Genomic DNA, 13,275 nt, shown 5'->3' with positions numbered 1-13,275 from the left:
GTACATTAGACCGTTTAAGTAATTATGGGCAGAATCCTAAAGATGAGTGTGCAACAAGAAACTGTCTGAAACAGTTGTATTTGGCAAAAGGTAAAAGTAGATCTTCTAAATACCTAAAATATGACCATTGCATTTTTCTAAGCACATGCAAATGTTCAACTGCTAATTAGCAGGCAAAATTAATCATCTGGAAAATATACCAGAAGAAATTATTCAAGATGAAATACTGAGTGTCACAGATGTGGCAATGTGAAAGAAGAACTAAGGGATTTGGAGGATGGGATAGGAAGGATCAGGGTGTGGCTATTGGAGTCCCTGACAGAGAGAATATAGAAGAGACATTATCTGAAGAGATACTGGCTAAAAATTTCCAGAACTAATGAAAAATATAAATTTACAGATTCAGAAGCACAGTACATCTCAAAGAGGATAAATAAAAAGAAATGCACACAGACATACCACGCAAAACCTTCAGAGCACTAAGGGCAAGAAGACAATCTTAAACGTCTTTAAAGAGTGAGCATCACCCCTCAAGCAATAGCAGTTTAAGGACAGCCAACTTCTTGATGGCAAGAAAGTGGAAGCCAGAAAGTAAAATAATATCTTCAAGCTCTTGAGAGACGAAACTGTCCACCTAGAATGGTGTATCCAGCAAAACTACTTTTCAAACAGGAGGTGAAGTAAGAAATTTACAGATAAACAAAAAAGGGGAATTTGCCGCTGAAAGATCTGCACTGAATGGGCTGCTAAATCAAGGGTTCCTAACTTTTGGCAGAGCCATCTAGTGAAGTCTTTGGAGCCTTTCTCAGAATGAGGTGTTTAAGTGCCTGGAATAAAACATACGGGATTACAGAGGAAGCCAATTATTTTAAAATATTTTAAAATCAGATTATTTTAAAAAGTGTCATAATAATACATGTGCGACCTTATTAACTCCTCAGTAACACAGTCCAGTGGCGGGTCTAGTAACTACCCTAATTTCAGAGTAAACAGGGCTGGCAGAAGCCTGCATCATACAGGGCAGAGCCAGAGCACATGCATTTGGTACCCCGCGTACATGAGCTAATTTGCATCAAGGAAACACACATGGCAGTAGAACGGGCGGTGTATATCTCAGCTCTGATTTTCTTTTGACTCATGAGTTATTTATAATATTTATATGATTTTACTTTTTTTTTTTCTTTTACTGGGCAACTTTGTCATCGGTTTATAACTTTGCTACAGTATGAAAAGCAAATGAAAGCTGTAGAATGCTTTTTCTATCGTGGAGAAGGAAAGTGGGTTTCCTTGTGGATGTTCCAAGTTTGACGTGCTGATGTGAAGAGAAAGTTGGGACCACAGGCAGGAAGTGAATGGTTGGGAGCCAGAATGTTCTGAGGGGAGGAGGCAGAGCCATGGGAGCAATGGGAGGGCTGCAGAAATATGTGTTTCCCAGACGGGAGCTGAGATTAGACACAAGGGGCTTGAGGGCCTGCGTGCCTGATGGAGCCTGGCCATATGGCCCCAGGGAGACCCAGACAAAGAAAACCAGGCAGAAAGAGAAGAAAATGCAAGTGGGGTAAAGTAGGAGAATCAACCACTCCATGAGACCAAAGGAAGAGTTTTGCCCACATAGCACAGGTCTGCGGTTTGGAAGGTGGGGATCCATAGACATCTTTCATTCTGGGCAGCTCAGAATACTATCCGTGCCCTATTGCAACAACAGGTCTTTTTCCAAACATATGAACACTGGCTTTTTAGTGGTAGCTTGGTACCACTGTAGCTGTTGGACAGCGGGCCATATGTTTGATGAAATAATTTCATTGGCTTTCAAGTCTGCATTCTGGAAGCACTTGCTTCACTACCTGAAATGTTGCATTATCATTTGCCTTTGAACCAGATTGGAAGATATGAAGACCATTCCTGACTTCAGGCAGTGAAAGAACTTTTTCAATCTTAGAGACAACTCTTAAAGGGCTGATTGATTCCCGGCCTCCGTGTCCAGGGGCAGCACCAATCAAACAGGAGGCCTTCTGCTCTAAAGATGCTGTCACTTCCCTGCAGCCTCTTATCCCCTCTCATTGCTCTCCACAGTGGGAAGTTCTTTCTTGTTTCTAATTTTGCCTCTTGCATCTCTGTAGGCTGGGTGGGGAAGTGGACAAAAGAGCCCGTTGGCATCCTTACAGTAACTCACAGGTGCTGGGAAAGTTACACCTCCTCCCTGGGCAGCATCATGCCTTTCCTGTTCTTCTTGGCTTTTCTTTCACAGCTACTGAATTGTCTGTTCCTCTCCTCTGACTCTCTTCAATGTCTTTGTAAACTGCTGACTTTGAATAACAATCCTGGCAAATTAAATAGGACAGAGGTTACATGAGATGTGATAATTTCATGGCCAGCTAGGTACAGGACCCTTTTCCTCACAGAATTGGTACAAAGTAAGCCTACAGAATTACTGAGATGGCAGAACATGCAACATCACTCTGCCTGTCACTGGGATTGAGCAAACAGTAGTTCAAGCTAAGACCCTGTTATTTAGAGCAGGGATACAGTCCCCTCCCCTGGTTGCCATGGGGATAGAAGCAGGCATCCTCAGGGAGGAGGAGCCCAGTATCTGGTCTTTGAAACTCTCCCTCTATCCACTCTAATGTGCCCCCGCCTTGTTAGAGCTGGTGTCGGTGTTTCTGTATCAGAAGGCAGAAAAGTCTCTTCCTCTTGGTAGCAGACGTGGAAGGAGAGGAGATGTTTAGGCAGAAAAATCCCACTCTGGGTGTGTTAGTGTATTAGTAAGCTCGGGCTGCAGTAACAAAATATTGTAGAAATAATGCCATTTGCAGCAACATGGATGGCCCTGGAAATTGTCATACTGAGTGAAGTAAGTCAGATAGAGAAAGACAGATATATGATATCACTTATATGTGGAGTCTAAAAAAAATGATACAAGTGAACTTATTTACAAAACAGAAACAGACTTACAGATACTGACAACAAACTTATGGTTACCAAAGGGGAAAGATGGGGGAAGGGATAAATCAAGAGTTTAGAATTAACATACGGACGCTACTATATATGAAATAGATAATCAACAGGGACCTACTGTAAACCGCAGGGAACTCTAGTCAATATTCTGTAATAACCTATATGGGAAAAGAATCTGAAACAGAATAGGTACATGTATAAGTATAACTGAACCACCTTGCTGTACACCTGAAACTAACACAACATTGTAAATCAACTATACCCCAATATAAAATAAAAATTTTAAAAATCATAGACTGGTCAGCTTAAACAGAAATGGATTTTCTTGCAGCTCTAGAGGCTGGAATTCTGTGATCAGGATGCTGACATGCTCAGGTTCTGGGGAGGGCCCTCTTCCTGGCTTGTAGATGCTCACTTCTCTGTGTCATCATGTGGCCTTTCCATGGTGTGTGTATGTGGAGAGAGAGATCTTTTTCTCTTTTTCTTCCTATAAGGCCACTGTCCCATCAAGGGGTCCCACCTTCACAACCTAATCTAACCCTAATCACCTCCTAAAGGTCCTGCCTCCAAATACCACCACATTGAGGATTAGGCTTCACCATATGGATTTAGGGGGACACAGACATTCAGTCCATGACAATTCATTTTCTATTTCTGCAGAGCAAATTACCACAAACTTTGCAGCTTAATACAACACCCGTTTACCATTTCACAAATTTCTTGGGTCAGGAGTCAGGACGTGGCTTAGCAGGGTCAACTGGCCAGGGTCCCACAAGGCTGCAGTCAAGGTGTTGCCAGGGCAACATCATTTCAAGACTCTGTCCCCGGGGAGGGTCACAGGCTAGCACATCATACACTCAGAATCCAAGTGCCTCACCGTGTTTGATGGTTTTATTCTCTGCCTTCACATGGGGGACTTCGATTCATTTCCAATTACATTATTAATGATATTCAGAAATGTAAATTACCTTCAAGAAGCAAATTGTCCATGTTTGTTGGAAGTAAAATTATTTGAGGGGACTTGTGGAATGATAACTTCATGATGTAGGTGGGAAATGTCAAGAATTTTTACTTTGGCCTAAGATAAGTGCTGTTAACTTCCTTTGTATTTAGAAAGCCCGCTCTTCGGAGGTCCAATAAAATCCCTGTTGTAAGCAGCCTGGTCATTGTAGAGATCTGATAGTTTTAGCAGCTTCAGCTTAGAAGGTGAAGGAGTTCTGTCTGCGTGTATCAGAGAGGCCTTGAGAGGTCTGGGGTGGTTTGGGGGTTCAGTGGGGCACATGTTTGCTCAAATTCCTAGGCCCTTTCTGGCTGAGGAGGCATTGGGCCGTGTCTGGAAGGATGGGTGAAATTTCATCTGGTAGAAATGGGAAGGAGAAGGCAGAGCATAAGTGGACGTCTTCTGGGAGTGAGTCTGAAGAGTCTCATCCTCCCTCCGGGCTCAGTCTGGGCACGGCTGGTGTTGGTGTGAAGGGCAGACAGAGGACACTCTGGAAGTCCCATCCCAGCGGGGTGGCGGGATCAGAGCTGGGCCCCCAGAACTTGGCCATCGTCGGAGGGAAGAGAAAGATGTGGGGCTGTCAGGGAGACTGGAGAGTGAGGGTGACAGGAGGGGAGTGCACGGCATGGAGGGGAGACAGCCCCCAGGGGTTCTGTTTGAGAAATGAGTGGTTTTGGTGCCCACGGTGGCCAGGACACAAGTGGAGGGTCAGTGCTGGTGGGAAGTCAGGGACCAGATTTGTGTGGGTCTGGCTGCCTGGCCAGGGAGGTGACATTCACCTGGTGGAGGCGTCCAGCGCGGCTCCAGTGGAGGGGCAGAGGTGAGTGAGCGCTCCCATGCAGGCAGGTAAATGCAGACAGAGAGGGTGCGGCAATGTCGAGAGGAAGAGTGGACCGAACCTCACGACTGCAGCCCCTGAACGTGTCAGCAGCTCAGATGTTAACCACAGGGTTGGCAGAAGCTTTGGATTTGCCAGAAGAAGGTTTGGAGATGGAGAAAAGATGTAGGTCAGGATGTGCACTGTCGAGAATGAGGTGATGGTAAGAGTGCTGGCAGTCTCTCATACCTTAGGAGAAATGGCAGCTTAATTCAACGGAAAACGACTTGGGGGAAGTCGTGTGTCCATCAAGGAGGAAGAATTTGGCACCAGAGGGGGTGTTCTGATAGATGGAGTGCTGGGTGCAGAAGGGGAGTGAGTAGCTTTAGAGGCAAGTGGTGAAAAGTGATGGAGACCTGGCCTCGGAGAGCGAGGGGCCTGGGTTGAGGAGGGGGAACAGCAGCCAGGGGTTTCTGTGACGTCTGGAGCTGGAGCTGGGTGGCCTTACGGAGAGAGGAGATTCGGGAAAGCATTGGTCCTGATACTGGGTGCGTGAAGGCTGCTGGGTGTAAGACTTGGTCCTGCACGGTGCAGAGGTGCCGGAGGGTGAACTGGGCTCTGTCACCAACAGGACCTTGTGGGTCCATTCAGTTGCATGTTCTCCTGCGGGTCTGGGATCAGTCCTTTTGGAATCCCAGGGGAAATGCAGCTTGGACCCTCCAGCCTGGTCCCCTACTGCCTGGACCAATCCCACTGTGGAAAGTCAAGGTGCTGACTGTCCTTGTCTGTTGCATCCAGCAACCCCTCTGAAGGCAGGTTGCGGTGGGCAGTGGGGGCGAGGAGCGGCTGTGTCTCCGTGGTCCTGTGGCCCTGCGTGGACACAAGGAGACAGGGAATGTGGGGATTAGTGAACATGGGTCTTATGTGGGCTTGGGGGGGGTGGGCAGCCTGGGAGAAGGTGGGCCAGAAGCTGAGGGTGGTTCTCCCGAGAGACGGAAGACACAGGGTGACAGGGGGGCCAGGGCAGAGGGGGTGATTCTGGGGAGGTCCTGGCAGGACACGCTTGGCAGGCTGGGGCAGGGGTGGGGGGAGGAAGGGGCACAAGGGGTGGGGGGCAGGGGATGGGTGGGGCTGGCCTGGGCCGGGGCAGGCAGCTCAGAGCCAGTGTGGAAAGTGAGGGAGCCTCCTCCGTGGGGTGGGAGTGAAGGGGAGGCCCCTGTTGGGGCTGGGGGTGCCCAGGTATGGGAGGACAGAGGGAGCCTGCAGGGCCGCTGTGCCCGGAGCCCGCACAGAAAAGGTGGGTGGCGGCTGACCTGCGGGTGGGACGGCACCGCCTTCCCCAAAATAGTGTGTCCAGTGCTCGCTGTGATGTTAGATCACACGGCAAGTGTCTCTCAGGACCTGAGGGGATAGGGCTGGGGGAGGCCCCTTCAGAAAGTGCGTCTACTCTCGGTGTCCCTGCGAGCTGGTCACTGTGGCCCCTGGTGGTGGCTGCAGGCACGACTGTCGGGAGGGGCGGACCCGCGACCCGGACCCGCTTCCGCCTGCATGCTGTGCTGTGCTCTAGAAAAGTCCTGAGAGGCTCCTCACCTCCTGCTCCCTCTGTTCCAGGTGCTGCTGTCAGGACTCATCGGCGTCGTCTCCTGGAAGAGGCCCCTGTCCCTGGTGGTAAGTCCCTCAGAGGTGTGAGTGCTTCCAAGCCACGTTAGTCTTGACCGTGGGCATCCCGCCGGCCCCTCTGTAGGTGCTCACGGACCATCCTCTTCCGGTGTGTCTGTGTTGTGCCCTTGTGGAGGACATGCCACCAACAAGGCGTTTTCGTACGTGCAGAGGCAAGCGTTTTCTCTAGACGGGTGAACACGGTCGTGCATGTACACACGCTGATGGGTGATCACACGACAGGATGTAGCTCATCCGAATTCCAGAAATGTGCGCTTTCTGTGTGTTCTGGAGACTGTGAAACTCTGTGAGGTACTGTTATTCATCTGCATTGATGTTTCTTTAAATGGAAGAGGGAAGACAGGGGTGTCCCTGGAGTCCTCTCTCACAGGGCTGGCCTCGTGCTGGGGAGGAGGGTGCCAGTGAGGTGAGGGGCTGGTGGAAAGAGGATGATGGTTTTTCCTTCTGAAAAGTACCCGGAGCGAATTTATGTCTATTGATTTGTACGTGTGTTCTTCTCGGCGTGCTCATTAATATATTTATGTGTCCATGTCAGGACTACGCGGAGAGGTTTTCTGGGTTTTGATGGATCATGAAAAAGACGGCATGGCTTTTTTCCTCTTTTGTAGTAATCAATTATTTAAAATCTCTTCTTTAAGTGATTAGACTTGGAGATAATGACATGTACTAAATATTAATGGAAATAGAAAAAAACCCACAAATCTTGTCTGTTGTAAACACCTCCTCCTTCTGAGAGGAACCATGACATCCTGAAAAGGCATCGGGAAGGAAGGGTGGTTTAATGCAGGGGGCCTCCTCTTCTACAAAATACGGAGAAATTTCCTTAAAATTTTTTATACTGAAATTTTCAAATATGCACCAAAGTAGAGAGATTAGCATCCATCCCCAGCAGTATCAACATTGTCCAGTCCTGTTTCATGCAGGCCCCTTGCTAGATTATTTTAAAGTCGATCGCAGCTTGTGTATGGAGATACTGACTCTTCTGTGCAGGGGGAGGTGGTGGCAGACACCGGGCCATGGGGTCTGATGTTTGGCTGTTCTGTGGGTCCCCTTCAGAGACCCGGGGGCAGCCTGCCCCTCCCTCCTCACCTGCCCCCACCATGCAGACAGAGTAAGCCCTCAGCCTGGCCCCCTGAGCAGAGGAAGGCCGCCCTCCTTTGGGTGCGTGTGTGGGATGGGAGGAAGGGCGCCCATCCCCCGGCTACCCACACATCCACCCCAGCCCTGCCCCAGGACAGAGCTTCGCAGGGGCCTGGGCATCTTACTGTGAAGGATGCACATACTTGTGGCTGCCAAGGGGTCAGAACTCCTTGTGCAGGTGGCTCAGGTGTGTCCTGGGGGAGGGGGCAGCCGTGGGTCTTGGGGCCTCACCTGAGGAGGGTGGCCCCAGCAGGAGCCTCTACAGCCGAGCTTTCCCGGTGCCCACTCCCCAGCTCCATTTGGGCCCAGCTGCTCTCCTCCAGATAGACCAAGGAGGAAGGGCTCCCCCAGCTTGACTGGCTGTTTCGCCGACTCAGGGAGGTAAGGGGTCGTCACTTAGGGTGACACCAGCTGCTGTCACAGACCTCAGACTTTCAGTGTCTTCCCTCCACCCACATCTGCCTCCTGCTCCCATCCAGGCAGGCCTTCCAGGAAGTGGCTGCTCCCACTACCCGTGATTCAGAGACCCTGCTTGCTTCCCCTGGGGGCCCTACACTCACCAGGCCAGTGAGGTCCCCTGCATTTCAGTCATGGAGGAGAGGATGGAGGAGAAACACGCGCTTCTTGACTTCCTTGGCCTGAAAGGGACACTCATGCTTGCACATCACACCAGCGGGGAGGGCTTATCACGGGGCCCAAAGGGCACCTGGTTGGGAAGGAATCTGGAAAAGGTGGTCCCTCCCTGGATGGGTCCCTCCCAGAGGCGGCCCACATCATGTTGGGGGGGGCGGGGTCTTGGTGGAGAGCTGGTTGTCTCTGCTGCAAGAACCGTCTTCTGTCTCTGTTGAACAGGACGATGCAATCTGTTGGTTTGTTAGCAAAAAACTCACTCTCTGAACTGTGAGCATCAACATGGCCTCAGCCTTCCTCCCTGCCCAGCCTCACCCCAACACCTGGACCATCAGGGCTTCCTGCATATGGCCCCCAACTAACACATCCTCCCAGACCCCTCTGGCCTCTGCCCTGCCCTTCCACTCATTACGGCTCACTCCTCGCTGCTTCCTGGAATCCCTCCTTCCCCCCAGGCTGCTGGGAGCTCTCCTTCTCCAAGCGTCTGCGTCCAAGCCCCTCATCATGCCCCACCATGTGCAGGGCCCACTCTCAAACTACTGTTAACAGGAACCATGTGCTGGGTGTTTCCTACATGCTAAGCCCTGCATGGAATCCCCCTGCCTTATCCATACAGCATCCCTGTGAGCAAGGTACTGTTTTTATCCCCATTTTGCAGAAGAAAAGGAAGACTTAGAGAGGTAAGTACCTTGCCTAGGGTCTCACAGCTGGAGTGACTTGAAGTCTTGATTTAAATAATTCTTTTTTTTAATATTTTTATTAAGGTGACATTGGTTTATAACATCATATAAGTTTCACGTGTACAACTTTATATTTCTACTTCTGTATACAAGCACTGTGCCCATCACCAAAAATCTATTTTCCATCCGTCACCATACAGACAATCCCTTTTACCCTCCTTTTTGCCCCCCACCCAGCCCTTTCCCCTCTGGTAACCACTATTCTGTTCTCTGTATCTACGTGTTTGTTTTTGTTTGCTTTGGTTTGTCCATTTATTTTGGTTTTTTGTTTTTTAGATTCTACATACGAGTGAAATCATACAGTATTTGTCTTTCTCCATCTGACTTATTTCACTTAGCATAAAACCCTCAAGGTTTATCCATGTTGTCGCAATTGGCAAGATTTTATCTTTTTTATGGCTGAATAGTATCCCATTGTATATGTGTACCACATCTTCTTTATCCATTCATCTGTTGATGGACACTTAACGTTGTTTTCATGTCCTAGCTATTATAAATAGTGCTGCAGTGAACACTGGGCTGCATGTATCTTTTCAAATTAGTGTTTTCTTTTTCTTCGGCTGTATACCTAGGAGTGAGACTGAAGGATCATATGGTAGCTCTATTTCTAATTTTTTGAGGAAACTCCATTCTGTTTTCCATAGTGGCTGCACCAACTTACATTCCCACCAACAGTGCAGGAGGGTTCCCTATTCTCCACATCCTCACCAGTGCTTGTTATTTTCTTGCCTTTTTGACAATAGCCAAAAGGCGTGAGGTGATGATAATATCATTGTAGTTTTGACTTGTGTTTCTCTAATAAATGTTTTATCCCAAGCTCCAATTTTATCCTGTACTCTAATGATATGTTTCCATCTTCCTGGAGGCATAAAACTGAAGAGGCCACTGTGAGTTGGGGTTCATTTCTGGGGCACACGACGCCCCCCTCACAAATGACCACCAAAGCCAGTTCCCCTCTCTGAAGGGAGGTGTCTGCCCCTTGACGTGTTGGGAGAACCCCCGCAGGCTGGCTTGGGGAGGCCAGGAGTGCGTGGGCCTCGCTGGTGCGGGGCCGCCCGCGGTTGGTTGGTGATACCTCTCCTCCGATGGGCTGATGAGTGTGGGCCCATCACAGCCGTGCCAGGCCTCCTTTCCGTGCTTCACTCTGAGCCTGTCAGACAGACGGAGTGAGGTGAGGAGGGGGTGTAAGCTTCGGGCCAGAGCAACTGATGTGCTGCAGGGGTGGGGAGTGGCTTCTGTTGGGAAAGGGGATGGGGGTTGGGGGTGGGGGGGGAGCCTCCCTTTCCAGCTGGTGCCTGAGATGCAGCGGCAGGAGGAGGAGGAAGGAGATGCTGTGACTTTTCTACGTCATATTTTCTAAGAGCCTTTCCAAATGCTGAAACCTCATGGGCGCTACGCCTGTAGATACTATGTATGTTCACATTCCTTTATTTTACATTCATTTTTTTGCTACGTACTGTGTCTCCTATGATTGAGATAATTGTCTTCCTTACATCAAACTATAAAAGATTCTACATTATGCTAGATACAATTAAGATTCAGATTATACAGCTCTGATTAGCTCATTTTTTGAACGATTCAGTGACATGTCTTCTGATTGCTTATACATATGGCAATACTGGAAATGGTCTCACACATGATCACAGGTAGTATCCACAGTCCTGCTTTACATGGTTTCAGTTACCCACCCTCAAATGCAGTCTGAAGATACTAAATGGAAAATTCCAGAAATAAACAATTCATAAGTTTTCAATTTCGTGCTGTTCTAAGTCCCGCGATGAAACCCCGTGCCATCCTGCTCTGTCCCCCGGGATGTGAATCATCACTTGGTCCAGCGGATTCCACCCGTTAGTCACTCCATAGTCATCTCAGTTATCAGAGCGACTGTCACAGTATCTCGGTGCTGTGTTCGAGTGACCCTTGTTTTACTTAACAAAGGCCCAAAAGGTCAAGAGTAGTGATGCCGGCAATTTGGATATGCCAGAGAGAAGCTGTGAAAGTGCTAAACTTAATGAGGAAAGCAAAGAATTATATGCTGAGTTTGCCACGATCTATGGTAAGAACAGATCTTCTTTCCGTGAAATTGTGAAGAAGGAAAAGGAAATGTGTGCTAGTTTTGCTGGCGCACCACAGTCCACAAAAGGTATGGCCACCGTGAATGATTAGTGCTTAGTTAAGTTGGAAAAGGTGTTAAATTTGTGCAAGATACTTGAGAGAGACCACATTCACATACATTTTATTACAGTATATGGTTACAATTATTCTATTATTAATTATTGTTAATCTCTTACTATGCATAATTTATGAATCAAGATTTATCACAGGTATATACTGATACACATAGGGTACTATCTACTGCTTCAGGCATCCACTGGGGGTCTTGGAATGTATTCCCTGTAGATAAGTGGGGACTACTGCGTACTTAAAAAAAAAAAAAAAAAAACTTGAGTGGGTTGTATGTACTGACCTGGCCACTAGATTATTTGTAATAACTAATACTATTAAGAGACTAATAACCATTGGGTTGAAAACATTTTTAGAATTCATTTTTATAAGTAACAAATTCTACCTTATTTAGTACAGTGTTTTAAAAGCAAAGTAAACATATTTTGGAAAGTACTAATCTGTAGGAATGAGTGATGTGTTTAGTACTGCTTGCATTTTATGTTATAGAGATTGAGGTGTCTGGCTTTTTGGTTTACTCAGATAGTGGTTTACTTTTACTGCTAAATTTTATCAACCCCAATAGGAATGTATATCGGTTAGGGTTCAGTCTGAGGGGCAGAACCTCTAGGAGCCAACACCAAACATCTCTGTGAGTCACACCCTTCAGACCCCTGCTCTGGCCCCACGGCCCATCACCCTAACCACACTCACCTGGTCTTTGGTGATGAAGGGCCACCACTCGGCCCTGCCACCCTGGGATCCCAGAATCCTCATGCATTTGGGGACCCTAGTTTGATGGCAGCACAGGCATATCTACTGCAGTTTTTGACCTACAGAGGGGAGTCCCCTAGAGCTCTTCAGGGGTGCTGGGGCTCCCCTCACAGATGTGTTCTCATCGCCATGGTGGAAGCTGTGTTCTCTGGATCCTCCAGGACGGGCAAGCAGGTCTTACATGGAGTGCACTCTGTCATTCCAGTCTCCCCCACCCTCTAAGTCCCTGCCTCCGGGATATACCTGGAAGGTCTGGCATTTCAATTTCACTTAGTGCAGCCTACCTTGGGGTTCATATTTCAGCCAAACAAACAGATGGCGAGAGTTCTTCCTAATTCCTCCAGCTAAAACATCGAGTGCCAAAATCTCTGCCTGGTGGGCCCATTTCAGTAACTCTGGCCCGATTCCACAGTGTATTTCTTTTACCTTGATCCCCCACCATCCTTGCTGAGCTCTAAGAGTGCCAGCCTCCAGCTGTGAGAAGGGTCCTCAGGCAGGAGCACAGGTAGGGGGAGTCTGGGCGGAGCCTGGCCACTCTCTCAGTTAAGGAGAACAAGCTGAGGGGCTGGGACTTCAGGGTGGCTAGAGCTTTCAGGACAGGTGCCCGAGAGGAGAGGCTTACAAAGTCTTGGAGACCCACAAATGATCCCTTACCAGTATTCAGCTGATACTGATCAGCTCTTGGTGTGAGGCCAGGAAAGAACCACTGAGACTAGAGGGTGCAGCGCCAGGCACAAAAACAGGGCTTTCCCACCACCCAGGTTGGAAAGCCTCATGACTCATTGGAACAGCAGGTAGAATACTCAGCAGAATCTTGCCTCCATTGTGGGGAATAGTAAGCTGCAGGCTAAATGCCACTGCAGCCCTACTTTACATACCTTGAGAGCTAGATCCAGAAGAATCAAACCATTTCCAAGTAATTTATACATGTCCCAGAGCGAAGTTCAAGAATGTTCATAGGAGTACAGAAATATCCACCCAACAAGAGAGCATGCACAGATTACTAGGCATACACAGAAACAGGAAAATACAACCTGCTATGACAAGAAAAATAAATTGAAACTGATGCAGAACTGACCTGAATGTTAGAAATAGCTGACAAGGACATTAAAACAGTTATTATAACTATTACACATGTTAAAAAGTAGAGAGAGGAAGGTGTAAAAAAGACCAGCTGAACTTCTAGCTAACTACAATGAGAGAAGAAATTCATCAGACAAGATTAACCGCAGAGTGGATCAGAGATAAGAAAGGATTAGTGAACTCAGAAGGCACTGCACTAGAAGTTATCCAAAATGTGGGACACAGAGAAAAGAATTCTGTAAAAAATGGAAAGATCATTAGTGAGCTGTGTGGGGAAATTTCAAGAAGCCTCA

General features: G+C 48.1%; 1 protein-coding gene across 2 annotated transcripts in view; it reads left to right on the top strand.

Moving 5' to 3' along the window:
* ENTREP2 (endosomal transmembrane epsin interactor 2) overlaps positions 1 to 13,275 on the top strand; it is a 404,596-nt gene that overhangs the window by 169,393 nt on the left and 221,928 nt on the right. For both annotated transcript variants that reach the window (XM_057725225.1, XM_057725224.1), the window contains exon 2: positions 6,384 to 6,440. In XM_057725225.1, the coding sequence (XP_057581208.1) occupies positions 6,384 to 6,440 (57 nt within the window). The remainder of the gene's footprint in view (positions 1 to 6,383; positions 6,441 to 13,275) is intronic.

This window comes from Hippopotamus amphibius, chromosome 2 (genome assembly GCF_030028045.1).
Source record: "Hippopotamus amphibius kiboko isolate mHipAmp2 chromosome 2, mHipAmp2.hap2, whole genome shotgun sequence".
NCBI lineage: Eukaryota > Metazoa > Chordata > Mammalia > Artiodactyla > Hippopotamidae > Hippopotamus > Hippopotamus amphibius.
Note: the sequence above shows the minus strand (reverse complement) of the source record. Positions and strands in the feature narration are given on the sequence as shown.